The 15,000-nt window shown below is 34.5% G+C and overlaps 1 protein-coding gene across 1 annotated transcript in view; it reads right to left on the reverse strand.

Moving 5' to 3' along the window:
- Positions 1-14,307, reverse strand: part of LOC137634688 (uncharacterized) — a 31,104-nt gene extending 16,797 nt beyond the window's left edge. Inside the window, exon 1 of the mRNA XM_068367172.1 lies at positions 14,240-14,307. Coding sequence (XP_068223273.1) covers positions 14,240-14,245 — 6 coding nt within the window. The 5' untranslated portion in view covers positions 14,246-14,307. The remainder of the gene's footprint in view (positions 1-14,239) is intronic.
- Positions 14,308-15,000: the final 693 nt, after the last annotated feature.

A 15,000-nucleotide genomic window follows, 5' to 3' on the forward strand; every position in this document is an offset into this window, starting at 1 on the left:
TCATACATTTTTCACTATGTAAAATTAGAATTCGGAACCATGGACTTAATCACTGGCTTCCTTTCCCCATCAGAGCGGATGTCAACACAACAATCAGAACACAGTGGATGGCACGCTGCTCTGAAAATCAGCATTGGGTTCTGTATCAGTTGAATAGATATTTAATTTACCTAAATAATTAGTTTAGCATCCCAAATGCTGTCTACCAAGCCCCACATCAGCAACTGCTGAAGATTACATGTAGTTTAATGTAGATATTAGTTAGCCGCACCTGAATTGAGAGGGTGTGCCAGCGCTGATCAAGGACAGAACCTGAGGTGGGTTCCTGTATTGGACTTGTGTTGCACGCTTGCAGAATAGACCAAAGGCTCTTCCATCCTTTCACTGGTTGTGATGTTGTTTCACCATTATGTGGCAAAGGGAAAAAATCCACTACTCAAATCTAGGATGTTTGTGATGAGGCTTCCGGTATTTTCAGCAATCTTAGCTAGTACCCGCTGGTAGTGACGACCCGAAGACCTAGGAAAAGTTGATGATGCGAGGTTGAGCATGTTTCCTCTTCCAACAGAAGACAATTTGTGGAAAACAAATTTAGGCCTTTGCCTGCATGTACAGTTGGCTTCAAGAATTCCGTTACACAATACTACAGACTATCTATGGTGATGTGTATCAGAATTCTTGGAGGCAACTTTACATTCAATAGTATATCGGACTGATGATATCTATGGTAAGGGTACTTTTCACCCTTTTTTTAGTTCAAGGAATTTAGTGAGTAGGTGCATAGTTCCAAATTCGGATTCCATACAGTAAAAAAAGTAAAAGTATGATTTGACACTGAGATCATTCACACAAGACAAGTCTGTAATTTTATTGCAAAATGAAATATTTTTGTATATTCAATGGCATACATCTTAAAAAAAAATGGCTGCCATCTTAAATTTTAAGTGGCTAACAGATTTTATCAAAAGAGCAATCCCAATTTTGGTGCTTGTTTCCGTAAGTGAAAGATTGTTACAGTTATCTGCTCCACCACTAGATTCTCTCTCTCTCTCTCTCTCTCTCTCTCTCTCTCTCTCTCTCTCTCTCTCTCTCTCTCTCTCTCTCTCTCTCTGATTAAGTTTATGGAAATTTGTTTTGATGACCTTGCTATGGAACCACTAGGTTATTCAGTACGTATCAAGACTGAAGAAAGGAAATTAGGAGTGGTTGGTTAAGATGGAGATTAGGGAAGTTAATGGGGTAATGGACAAAGATCTAAAGGGAGTGCCACGATTACAATATGAACTAACAGTGGAAGAGGCTGGATAGCATGATGAATAAAAATGAGCGAGAGCAAAGATAGAGTTAAAGGCTAAAGGTAGAGAAAGGTAGGGGGCAAAAAAAAAAAAAACTTTATTAGAAAATAACAAAGACTTAATACCCACAATGTCGTCCGCGTCTAACACCATGCCGTTTCTCCCAGTATAGCCAATCTGTCATATGACCACTTTCTCAATCAAAATTTAACCATTCATGTTTTCATGTATACTATGTAACGTTATGAACCCAAATTCTTTCTAGTTAACTTTTCCCACCTTTATATTTCTATAATGTAAATTTTTTCTCTTGTTCATTCATTTGGAGCCTTTCCATCAGCCAGATATGCCTTACACATCCTTACAATCCACTAAAAAAAAAAAAAAAAAAAAAAAAAGTTCTTGCTATAAGATGAGAAAGAAAATTGGATGGTACTTTGTTAGTAGGGCATATTGGGAACAGATGTCACTGAGCAGTTCTGGTTTTTGTTTACATCTTGACTAGAGAAAAATGATAATGATAAATACATACTGTATATAATTTGAAAAGGCATATTTTGTACAAAAAAAAAAAGTATCTAAAGTAGTGTACTACTGTCAGTGGATTAAATTCCATAAATAGTTGTGATATGTCTGTATGGGTTTTCAGTGAATTTTAGTTAGGTGCATTGTTCAGAGATGGAGAAGGCCTAATTGAAGCTTTCCCTGCACACTATGAGCATGCTCGAGAAGTCTTACCTCCTGACTGGTGCGAGGATCTTGCTTAGTGAGTGACCATTTCTCTCATCTCAGTTGGAAACCGGGGTCTTAGGTGGGGAAATAATAAAAAACGTGTGATTTGCAGCAATAATAATGGTAGAAAATAAGATAACCAGTTGGAAAAATATATGGTTCATATAAGTAGCAGGAAATTAAAGTCTCATAATTCATATCACGTCCTTGAGATGGTTTTTGCTCGGCCGTGGCTCGCTTCCCTCTCAAATAAACATTATATCACTGCTCCTCTGTTCTGGCAAGCGGTACATGGATGTGCTGCAGCATGCCCACCACGTGAGTCACTATTAAAGTACTATATACACAATTACTTATAATTTGTATCATGTTCCTCTGATGGTTTTTGCCCCGCCAGGGCTCGCTTCACTCGCAAATAAACATAATCTCATTGCTCTTCTGCTATGGTGAGCGACACATGGATGAGCGGCGTACGCCAATCATGTTGGTCATCATTTAGGAGGGCCTGCAACAACCAGGAAGCGAGATGGCTCGTGCCTGCTCAGGAGGAAAGAGCTGAGATTAGTCTAATAGATTGCGCTGTTCTGAGAGCTAATGAGCATGTTTTTTTTTTTTTTTTTTTTTTTTTCTTGTGGAGGAGCTTTCATGTCTTCCCTTTACTATCTTTGACAGAGTACTGATACCAACAATTAGGGAGGAGCTGATCTCGGAACCGGAACCTATATATCCTATTATGGATAACTACTCCATCCATAATTCTAGATTAGTAAGAGACTGGTTAGATAGTCATCCTTGAATTATAAGGATTGAATGGCCCGCTAAAGCTCAAGGTTTAAAATCCTATAAAAAAATCTATGGTCAAATATAGTCAGCCACTGGGGTGCTAGTTTGGCCAAGACTAAAACTTGTTTGATCCAGCATGTTAATCTGTATGGGAATATGAAAACATTTGTGGAAGTCTGTTCTGATCTATGACAGGTCGATTGGGAAAAGTATTAAATAAACTGGAGATCATGTGAGAGAGAGAGAGAGAGAGAGAGAGAGAGAGAGAGAGAGAGAGAGAGAGAGAGAGAGAGAGAGAGAGAGAGAGAGAGAGAAGCTTTTCTCTTCCGTCTTTCAATACACTGTTTTCGTCTAATCTTGACCCTCTGTCCATGGTTCTTCTGTAGTAACATGGCACCACCTCTCTCCACTTTTTGTTTGTACTTTTTATCAGCCGGGGGAAGGCATATTCTTTTCATTTTGGTACATTTATGGAATGAATAAGTGCAACTAGATACCGTATTTTGATTGGGAATATTTTCATATTTCCGTACGGTACAGACACTAATGTTAAGTGTACTAACCAGTATTCGTCCATGGGTCGGCTTTTCGCAATCTTGGAAGATCGATGCATAAGCCAAACTTTCATTTGGCATACCATGAAAAAAAATATTTTCAGTGAGTAGGGACATTACAAAAAGAAAAGAAAAAAAATGAAATCTTAAAAAAGGCGTTAGGCAGCGCTTTGCCATTCTTACCAACTTTGATTAAAATTAAATTACATTTAGTATAATCATAAGTGCAACAGTTGCCAAAATCATCAAATGCCTTGGAGATTATTTTTTTTCCTCCTGATAACAAATAAAATCTGTTGGTAACGGAGCCTCCATAGTATGGTCTGCACTTGAACATTCGAGATCCGACAGTTGATTGCATGCAATTGCTAGCCTTAACAAGAAGTCCTATACACTTATCATTCAGCTTAGTGATATTCTCCGCGTAATTATATAATGCCTGAAAATGTACCCTAGTACTAAAAGAATCCTTATCAATTAAATTTAGTTCTGACAAGACTGAGTGAAGGGTTATAGCGACGCAGGAATATTTGATCCGTTAAAACAAGGGCCCGCTCAGAAACCACTCGATTGCCAAAAGGGTCAGTGATGGATGTTTCACCTAAATAATGATTAGACCGAGCATACTTGGGATTCTTTAGTTCGGCGGCCATTAAGTGCCTGGAAACCGGCCAAAATAAAAGGAAAATTTTACCATTTAGGGTCATTGTCGACTCTTCGCATGAACATGATGGTCAAATTAAAAGCAAAATGCATTCTTCAGTTTCACTTTGCAATCAGATAGCAACATTTTTGTTTTTGTTTACACAGAGAAAGTACTGCTACATGAGTGGGCATATCAAGGAGCAGCTCCTCTCTCTCTCTCTCTCTCTCTCTCTCTCTCTCTCTCTCTCTCTCTCTCTCTCTCTCTCTCTCTCTCTCTGTGCCAATTACCTTTATAGAAATTCAATACATTTAAGTAGAAACTCGACTGCATACTCCTGCCTTCTTAAGATGATAGAAAAAAGTTGAATTCAAAAGAAAATATTTTGTCAGAACACAGAGGGGTCAGGGAATACATATATACACACATATATACTGTATATATATATATATATATATATATATTGTATATATATATATATATATATATATACACGCACACATAGTTTGTGACAAACGTTTAGGAACATGTAGCCTATATAATGCATTCATGGTTTTTATTTAATCATCTAGAAAGATCATTATTTCTTTTGGGGAGACAATATACTTTTTGTATCACTGACTCTCCTTAAGTTTTATATTTTATGTGATTCGATTCCAAATTAACTTTTCGTCTCTTTATGTTAAAGATCAAACTGTCCGTTGATACGTGCCTGTCCTGTTGTTGAGAATTAGTTTAGCTAATTAACTAATATATATATATAATCAAAAGAGTAAAATGTAACTTGAGTTTAGTTTTGTCTATTTTCTCTTTTTCATTGGATGCAGCAAAATTGTTATTCGAGTTGAAGAATGTCTCATTATTTAAATTTCCATTCACAACCAGGTAAACAAAATAAACTATCTGTTAATCATCTATTTTTTTACTATATATTAATCTCTGTTAGCTAATTAACTAATATATACAATCAAAAGAGTAAATTGTAACTTAAGTTTAGTTTTGTATATTTTCTCTTTTTCATTAGATATAGCAAAATTGTCGTTCGAGTTAAAAATGTCTCATTATTTAAATTTCCATTCACAACCATTTATACAAAATAAACTATCTGTTGATCATCTTTTTTTTTTAATATATATATTAATCTCTGGCTGACATTATCGTTTTACCTCTGAGGTGTTCGGTCAGCTGGTTGACTTTGACCTCGTTGCATTTGTTACCGGAACCTGTTGATCTTTAAAAGTGCAATCGGATGTGCGAGGCGTGATGATGACGTCACAGGTTGAAAGGTAAAACTTTTCAGTCGTGCCAACTATTGGGACAATGTTGCGATAGATGGCAAAATTATTTGTAACTTGCAATCTGATTTTAAAGATAGGGTTTACACACACGCACACACGCATATACTGTATAATATATATATATATATATATATACATATATATATATATATATATATATGAATAAATATGTATGTATATATATGTATATACAGTATATATATACTGTATATATATATATATATATATAAATTTGTATGTATATATATATGTATATATATGTATATACAGTATATATATATGTATATATATATATATATATATACAATGCTTGAAGTACAGTGGTTAGAACAACTTAGTACCGCAAGTGTTTCATACACGACCGTACAAATTTCCAAGCGGATGGTCCCAGGTTCAATCCCCAGGTGCCCTGAACATATTAAACGCATCCCGAGGTAACCTGAACATATTAAACACATCCCGAGATAACCTGAACATATTAAACACATCCCGAGGTAACCTGAACATATTAAACACATCTCGTTAAATCCAATCGAGTCTCTGCTGATCCCAGCAGTGCATAATGTGTACCTGTCAGCTGTGCCGGAGTCAGATTACAATCAGTGATGAAACGGGCACGGCGATGGCAACCCCATTCTGAGAGACTAGATAAAACTAGATAAAAACATATTCCAAGTGGAACAAAGCTGCTTCTCTCTCTCTCTCTCTCTCTCTCTCTCTCAGTATATATATATATATATATATACTGTATATATATATATATATATATAACCAGATACTTGGTCTTTGTTACATATACAGTATATACAGTATATATATATATATATATATATAAATATATATATATATATATATATATGTTTATATTTATCATCAATATCTCCTCCTACCCCTATTGACGCAAAGGGTCTCAGTTAGGTTTCCCCAGTCGCCCTTATCTTGAGCTTTTAAATCAATGCTTCTCCATTCCTCATCTCCTACTTCACGCTTCATAATCCCCAGTCATGTAGCCCTGGGTCTTCCAACTCTTCTAGTGACTTGTGGGACCCAGTTGAAAGTTTGGTGAACTAATCTTTCTAAGGGAGTGCGAAGTGCATGTCCAAACCTTCTCCATCTACCCCTCATCATGATCTCATCCACATATGGGACTCGAGTAATCTCTCTTATAGTTTCATTTCTAATCTTTTCCTGGCATTTAGCTCCCAATATGCTTCTGAGGTCTTTGTTCTCAGATCTACTAAATCTTTTAGAGATTGTTTCATTGTCATATCATGACTCATGTCTATAGGGTATCACAGATCTCACTAAACTGATATATAGTCTGATTTTTATATGCAATTTCAGGTGATTTGATGTCCAAATTTTACTTAAGCTAGCCCTAAATACCTCAATATATATATATATATATATATATATATATCTTTCTTTCTCGCTCAGCTCTCCCACACCTCGGGAAGGGGCGGGGGGAGAGGGACTAGTTACACCCTGGTGAGAGCCGGGTACGTGTGCAAGCATGTATATCTAAATATTTGGCCGTCGGCTTTGACGGGTCGCGCAACTAATGTAATGAAATAAAACGTTAGAGTTGATGAGAAATATTGATAGATAAACGTAGATACTACAGTAAGGTTATCTATGCTATTATAGAAGCGATCTCAAATGTTTCTCTGACTGTATTTCTGTATGTATGTATCTCTCACTTAAAAAGCGCCAGTTACATGACTAAGATCCGAGTTTAGAGGAAAGTTACACCCAAATTCCCCAGTTATGAAGCTATTCTCTCTCGTAATAATAATAATAATAATGATAATAATAATAATTGTGTTCATCTTTTCTTTCCCATAATTGCCGCGGACGGACTCTGCTACCCCACACATTGCTTTCGTTTGAGTGGAGGAGGTCCAAGTCGGTTTTATCATGAACTTTCAAATGATGTCTGGCGTTCTCAAACTATATTAGTGTTTCTTCTTTCCCAAAATATTTTTTCAGTTAAATTTAAGATAATTAACACTGATGAGATCATCCATTCATCTGAAATGATTGGAGGACGATAGCTTGGTGAAAAGAGGATCTCATTTGTAAAGAGGAAAGAACGAAAGACCTAAAGAATGATGGATATAATTCCGTAGAATGATGATGACGTCATCGAGGCCCCGTTTTGATGATACAGGCTGGGCCAACAAGTGTTATGACGGAGAGAGAGAATCACGTCTGTTTTCTTCACTCTTCATCTCTATCTATGTTCGACCTAGCTGGAGAGAGAGAGAGAGAGAGAGAGAGAGAGAGAGAGAGTAGATTAACTAAGGAGGAGCGAGAGATGACGAATTATGGGAACTTTTACACAAAGGCTCTTTCATTATTCAGCAGATAATTGATTGATGCAGCTGGACCCTTTGTATATTATATATATATATATATATATACATATATGTATATATATACATATATGTATATATATATATATATATATATACATATATATATATATATATATGTGTGTGTGTGTATAGATATATACATATATGTATACAGATAAATTTATATATATATATATATATATATTTATATATATATATAACTAATATATATATATATATATATATATATTATATATATATATTATATATATATATATATATATATATCAATTATGATTATGCTCCCGATGTGTAAATGGCAGGTAAATTAATAGATGAAATTTAGATAAAGAAATCAATAAACTAAGAAGTTTAACAAACTTCATGCTATATAACCAAGAAAGGTTAGAGGTATGGGTAGACTGTGATAAGGTTATGGGAACGAGAAATCGATGAGTGTGTGAATAGCAAATGAAATCCAGGAGGCATTTAAGCAATGCGAATGAATCAGCATTCTAAGCCATCATCTTACTGCTATCTGTGTGGTTCATGGCTGTGTGCGCTTGCGCGTGAGCAAGCGCGTTTTGAATTTGGCTGCTTGCGAACAAAGTAAAAACCTTATCGTATTGTGTATTATCGCTATTATATTTGACATATAAGAATTCGAACTTCCATCTTTGTTATAAAAGATAGGTTTTTTTTTTTTAATAATTAAATGCAAATGATAGATCACTGTAGTTGTTTATGGGGAGCAGGAATTGTCCTCCATATTACCTTTTGTTTTATATATATATATATATATATATATACATATATATATATATATATATATGTATATATATATATATATATATATATTAAATCATTATTAGGTGTTAACTTTTGTTTGCTTTAATTACGATGATTAATTTCCTTACCCCCCCCTAAAAAAAAAAGAAAAAAAAAAAGTGTCATTGATTCCATCAAGATATAAATGCTTTCAAATTTGTGATTTTTTCCCAAAACTATTTTCGTGATCAAGTTGATATGAGGTGCTGTGTCGCACCAAGGCATAAACCCTTAAGGACAGTCTATTCTAGAAACCTCTCCCTTGCAAATTCGTAGAATGATTATTATGATGAACAAGCTAGAATCCATCTGCAATTTCACAGTCTCTCTCTCTCTCTCTCTCTCTCTCTCTCTCTCTCTCTCTCTCTCTCTAATGTGGATTTAATAAAAACTAATTGTGCATAATGAAGAGATTCAAAATAACTCTCTTACTCGGGATGAATGTCTTTGTAGACTCAAGTTAGCACAAATAAATACATCTTAAGCATATTCCCACTTGACTCTTTTCATTATAGTCCTGAATATCAGACCCTTTATCATTTTCAAGTTTCGTTAACTTTATTCGAATGTTTTTATACCAGTATAAAACACTTTCATGGATATATTAAGATTACCTCCTTGGCTTTTATTCTATCGCTTGATTGCATCCCCGATGAAAGACTCAAGGATTAATTATATCCTTCACAAGGACTCAGAAACACGAAGTTCACTTACGTCTAATTTGAAGATAAAATGATTAGGCAAATATATTTAAATGACCTTGGGATTAGTAGCGCTCTTCTTAATTCGAGAACCAATGCAATATGAGTAGGCTGCACGGTCATACATAGACACACATAATGATATACTGTATGTATAGTATATACTCTCTCTCTCTCTCTCTCTCTCTCTCTCTCTCTGTATATATATATATATATATATATATATAACGAGTTCACTTACAGTATGTTTGATGGTTTTAAAGAAATGAAGTGCACTTATCCTACAAGTATATTGGAACGTTTAAGATCTCTCTCTCTCTCTCTCTCTCTCTCTCTCTCTCTCAACATTACTATAACGCATTCTTAGTGTGCTTCTCAATCTCCCTCTTTAACATATCGTCTTGAAGATTGACATATTTTATTAGATTTTCGAAACCCTCGCACAAAAAAACCTGGCTGTTACCTTATTTTGTATTCATATCGTTCTATAACCCAGCCAGGGGGGAAGGACCAACCAGTCCGTCTTGTTACCGGCCTAAACCCCGGATAAATGAGGAGAGTTACTGCCTGGTCTAGCCAACTGAGTATGAAAAATGATAAAAACTAAATGCCTTAAAGTATACTCGACTAGATTATAAGATGTACGCTCTTCCTCTTTTGACCATTAAACTATTTAAATCGTCTTAAACTTCGAAAGCTCCTCTGTAAAAGAAGGGACATGTTAAAAGAGAAATAACCCGCCATGATTCCTTTCTAGAAAATGTTTTTCACGAAGTCATGTGTTAACCGTAATCCCGTTTCAAAATTATCATCCGAGTAGAAAAGTTAACTTTATGAAGTAGGGAACCTTGTAGTTCCTTATGTGGATTAACCATCCTGTGGACCAAACTTTCGCCCTTTTTCTCAAGTTCGTGTTAAAAATCATGAGGTCAATGGAAGAGCTTACATCTAGAATATTAGACCAATGAATTTTGTGATGTATTGGTTGACAAATGTTTTCTGGTTTTAATCGTACATCATTTATTTACGCCGTTCTTTACTAATATGAAACTTAGAAAAGAAGGCAAAGCAAGATATCGAAAATATATCCATCATTATTAGCAAAAAACGAAACCAATCCTTCAAAGAATTTGTCCTATAAGATTAAGATTAACTCAGCTTGCTGATATCCAAATTAGAATCAAACATTCTTGAAATGGTTAACGTATGATATTAATTTCATAATCTTTGTAGTTATAAGCAACCTTATGAAAATTATAAAATTTCAATAGATTTGAAAAAGAAAGATTGGAATCCAAAGCAACACTAAGGAATGTGAATTTATTGGGCACTTCTCCTTGAGTATTTAATCATTCAAAATAGTTCCACATGTGTCATCTCTGATCAAAGTCAGATGCGCGTGGTTTTACATTAGTTTCTGTCTCTCAATTTTATCTCAATATGTTCCCACACGAATGCGTTTAAATGAATGTATTTATGCGTGTGTGTATATATATATATATATATACATATATATACATATATATATATATATATATATATATACATATATATATATATATATATATATACATACATATGCATATATTAGGAAATATGTATAAACATATATGCATACACTTTGACATATTCTAGCCCCAAACCAAAGGTATGATGGAAATTAGTGAATCAAACATGAACTCAGAAAATGAGCTAATCGCCGGTTCTCTAAAGCCTCCCAAGTCTGGTGATCATTATTATTTCTCCGAAAGATCCTATGAAATAGGTAACAAGTATCTCCAGTGTGGGACAACTAAAGAGATGGTGATTAAGAGCTCTTCCATTTGAGAATTCAGGAAATGTAACAATCAAAGTCAAGGTCACCGATTATTGCTGGTTTAAAGGTTTCATGAATGGCCACATATTTTTGATAGCCTTTTCATAGGCATAAATCATAACAGGTATTCCCCAATAGTATATTCTAAGAATTTTAACCTTTATAGATCAAATGTCAGTGTTAAAGAGTTTCAACAGTTTAAATGCTTCATAGCTGTTTATATATTTGTTCCATTCCTATAGCAGACATTCTATAATCAGTAAATGTTCTGAAGCATAATACACATAAGATTAAGCTAAGAGGAAAGATGGTTATATTGTGTTTAAGACCTTATTAAAAACTTATATATATATATATATATATATACTGTATATATATGTATATATATATATATATATATATTTATATATATATATATATATATATACTGTATATATATAAATATATACTGTGTATATATATATATATATATATGTATATACACACACACACACACACATATATATATATATATATATATAAAATCTCCTCCTACGCCTATTGGCGCAAAGGGCCTCGGTTAGATTTCGCCAGTCGTCTTTATCTTTAGCTTTTAAATCAATACTTCACCATTCATCATATCATACTTCACGCTTCATAGTCCTCACCCATGTAAGCCTGGGTCGTCCAACTCTTTTAGTGCCTTGTGGAGCCCAGTTGAAGATTTGGTGAACTAATCTCTCTTGCGGAGTGCTGAGAGCATGCCCAAACCATCTCCATCTGCCCATCACCATGATCTCATCCACATATGGTACTCTAGTAATCTCTCTTATAGTTTCATTTCTAATCCTGTCCTGTCATTTAACTCCCAATACTCTACTGAGGGTTTCAAAATCTGTTGGATACGGTTTCATTGACATACCACGAATCATGTCTATACAGTAACAACGGTCTCACTAAACAGATATATAGCCTGATTTTTATATGTAATTTCAGGTGATTTGATTTCCAATTTTTACTTTACCTCACTTTTCTCAAATTCTAAAGATCTTGTATTAGAGATCATAGTTCCTAAACACTGATATGATTCCACCTCATTAATCCTTTCTCCTTCCAATGATATTTCATCTTCCATTGCATATTCCGTTCTCATCACCTCTGTCTATTTATTTTGAGCCTAACCCCCATATATATTTCATGCATTCTAGTAAGCAAGCTTTGCTAGTCATGTGGTGTTCTGCTAATAAGGATAGCATCATCAGCATAGTCTAGTTCAGCTAATTTCCTGCTACCAATCGAGTCCAGTCCTTCTCTATCATCCCCAACTGTTCTATGCATTACAACATCCGTGAAGAGGATAAACAACATAGGTGACAACACATTCCTTTGGAGTATATATATATATATATATATATATACACAGTATATATTTATATACATACATATATATGTATATATATAATAATATTAATGATAATGATAAATTTGTTGCATTATTGCTTGAGGTAAATTATTGGATAAAAATATATTATATAACAGTTCGAAAAACTGGTATACACGAAACGAGTGCAATTGCAAAGACACTGAATAAACCGGTACTGGGCATAACTAGGTTAACATTACAAAAACTCAGCTTATTGAATTACTTGTCGAGAAACAACCCAAGACTTCAATTTTGCCTTCGGAGAGGATTTCCTCAGACACGCAGAAGTAAAGTATGACTGTGCAGTATATGCAGAAACAGTTTAAACAAGTTAAATCATATAGAACAACCACAACAAATACAGAATAGACCAGGGCGTTCTTGTTTTTGTTTGCATCGATTCAACTACTTGAACAAGATTACCGTAATAGCAAGAACATCAAAACCATGATATGAATATAGATCGGCAACTCAGATCAATTTGGTTACAGTATTTGTTAATATTGAGTTTTTTTGGCATCCTGACATCGAAGGTCATTGATGTCGATATCGTTTCTTATCAATAAAGAATAAAAGGAAATTCGAGTTAAAACCATGAAAGCAAATATTTCCTTATAAAAGTTAAATAGCTTTCAGAAGATATGCTTCAGAAGTGAATCTAAAAATACCACTAGTATAGTACAACACATACTGCGCAAGAACAAGGTACCAACATTTGGAAATAGAAATATACGTGGGGTAGTCTAGCATAGGCCGCGGTGGCACTGCAGAGGGGTGCCACACAACCCCTAAAAAATCATGCAAAAGAAATGTTGAAGACACGATGTCACTCATTTTTATAGTTGTAATAGAGATGCGAGGCTAATCTTATATGATAGAGCTTCACTTTTGAAAAACTTTAGTTCGGTAAACTATTCTACAAAATTCCTCAGTTGACTTGTACAAACACCCAAAGTACCTCTCGTTGCCATGTACATCAATATTTCTAACACTGTCAGACTTTACAGGTCAAGTGAGGCATTTTGGGAAATAGCATACTGAACAAAAGTGTTTCAAACGGCCAAGTTCTATCATATAAGATTAGTTTTGCATCCTTATTCCAGCTATTATGAGGGAAATCTTAGGCTTCAAAATTTCTTAAGGATAAAATTCTATAGGTGCGACTGAAATCCTTTTGCAGTAGTGCCATCCCCACAGACGGCCATTTCTGCGTATTCTATTTCAAATGATCCCACTTATCTTTCCACTTTCAGATCTTGGTACCCAAACTGTTCTGGGATGCTGATCTAATGGTATTTTAGATTACTTTAGAAATACTAACATCATTTGACACATATAGCAGTTATGCCAGTTGCATAAAAAGTCGCCAATGTTATGGAAAAAAATACAGATTTGAAAAATAAGATATTTCATAGTGTCCAAACGTCACATATCTTTCTTAGTGTATTTTCTACATTGAAGAAAATTTTGTGAAAGATAATGTCCATCGAATTTGTTTTCTTTTTATATATTCATTATAGTCAGAGTTTGAGAATCCATCACTTTTTGTGTTTCTCTATAACTTCGTTGCAACTTGCACAAGTTCTGATTTTATATCCTTCGCAGAAACCGCTAATTAGAAGAATCACTTTTGTTTCATTCCACTTTGAAATCGTATGTCACAAGAATCATTATCAACTACATATTCAGAAGCAGTTCACCAAATACAATCACTTCCTACGTTAATACTTGTCACTATAATCGGTCCGTCGCTCCTGAAGGGCCAAGAGTACATCGAGGATGTGGCTTAAAAGTATCGTCACTTCACATAACACGGCAGACCATACTTACATCCATCGTCGCCGGTTAACACAGACAAAATGTTATGAGGTGTTCAAGAACCCCCACTTGTGACCTGACCTTATTGTTACAATTTCGACTAGTGACCTTTCATCGGGTGCCCCTCCTTGGTTAATCTCTCTCTCTCTCTCTCTCTCTCTCTCTCTCTCTCTCTCAAGGTCTGTCTATAATAATTATCAATTGGTTGCCTATGCAAATATGCTTATTACCGCATTTATTATTAGAAAGGAATAATGATTAAGTCCTTTATAGGCAAAGAATAATAAGAAAAATCTTCAATAAGTATAAAGGAAGGATCCATTTATTTGAACGATTCTTATTTTCTTAAGAAAATGGGTTATGGATAGATGGTTTCTACATGATATTCAAGAATCAGAAAACATTAAGAATGTTGAAATGTTGAAATGGGCCTTAACATGTAGAAAAGAGAAATCTCAGGGGACGGAGATGACGGACGAAATGACACAGAGGGTGATAACTTGCTGCTAAGGAAATATGTCTGCTTTAAGCAAGCTCAATTGAGTTTTTGCAATGCAATGTAACTAGTTTCCGTGCTTGACTCAACAACCTCATGAGTCATTGACTGTGACTTGTGCTAAATATTGCTCTTCAACTATAGTGATGTTGGATTTAATGAAAACACAATGTACTTCACTGATTGCGTATTGTATGTATTACTGTGCTAATTAGCTACATGCTCAAAATATATTTTCATTCATCCCCGGTTAGTGATATATTTTCCCTATTATAAA

Source organism: Palaemon carinicauda, chromosome 45 (assembly GCF_036898095.1).
Source record: "Palaemon carinicauda isolate YSFRI2023 chromosome 45, ASM3689809v2, whole genome shotgun sequence".
Classification (NCBI taxonomy): Eukaryota; Metazoa; Arthropoda; class Malacostraca; order Decapoda; family Palaemonidae; genus Palaemon; species Palaemon carinicauda.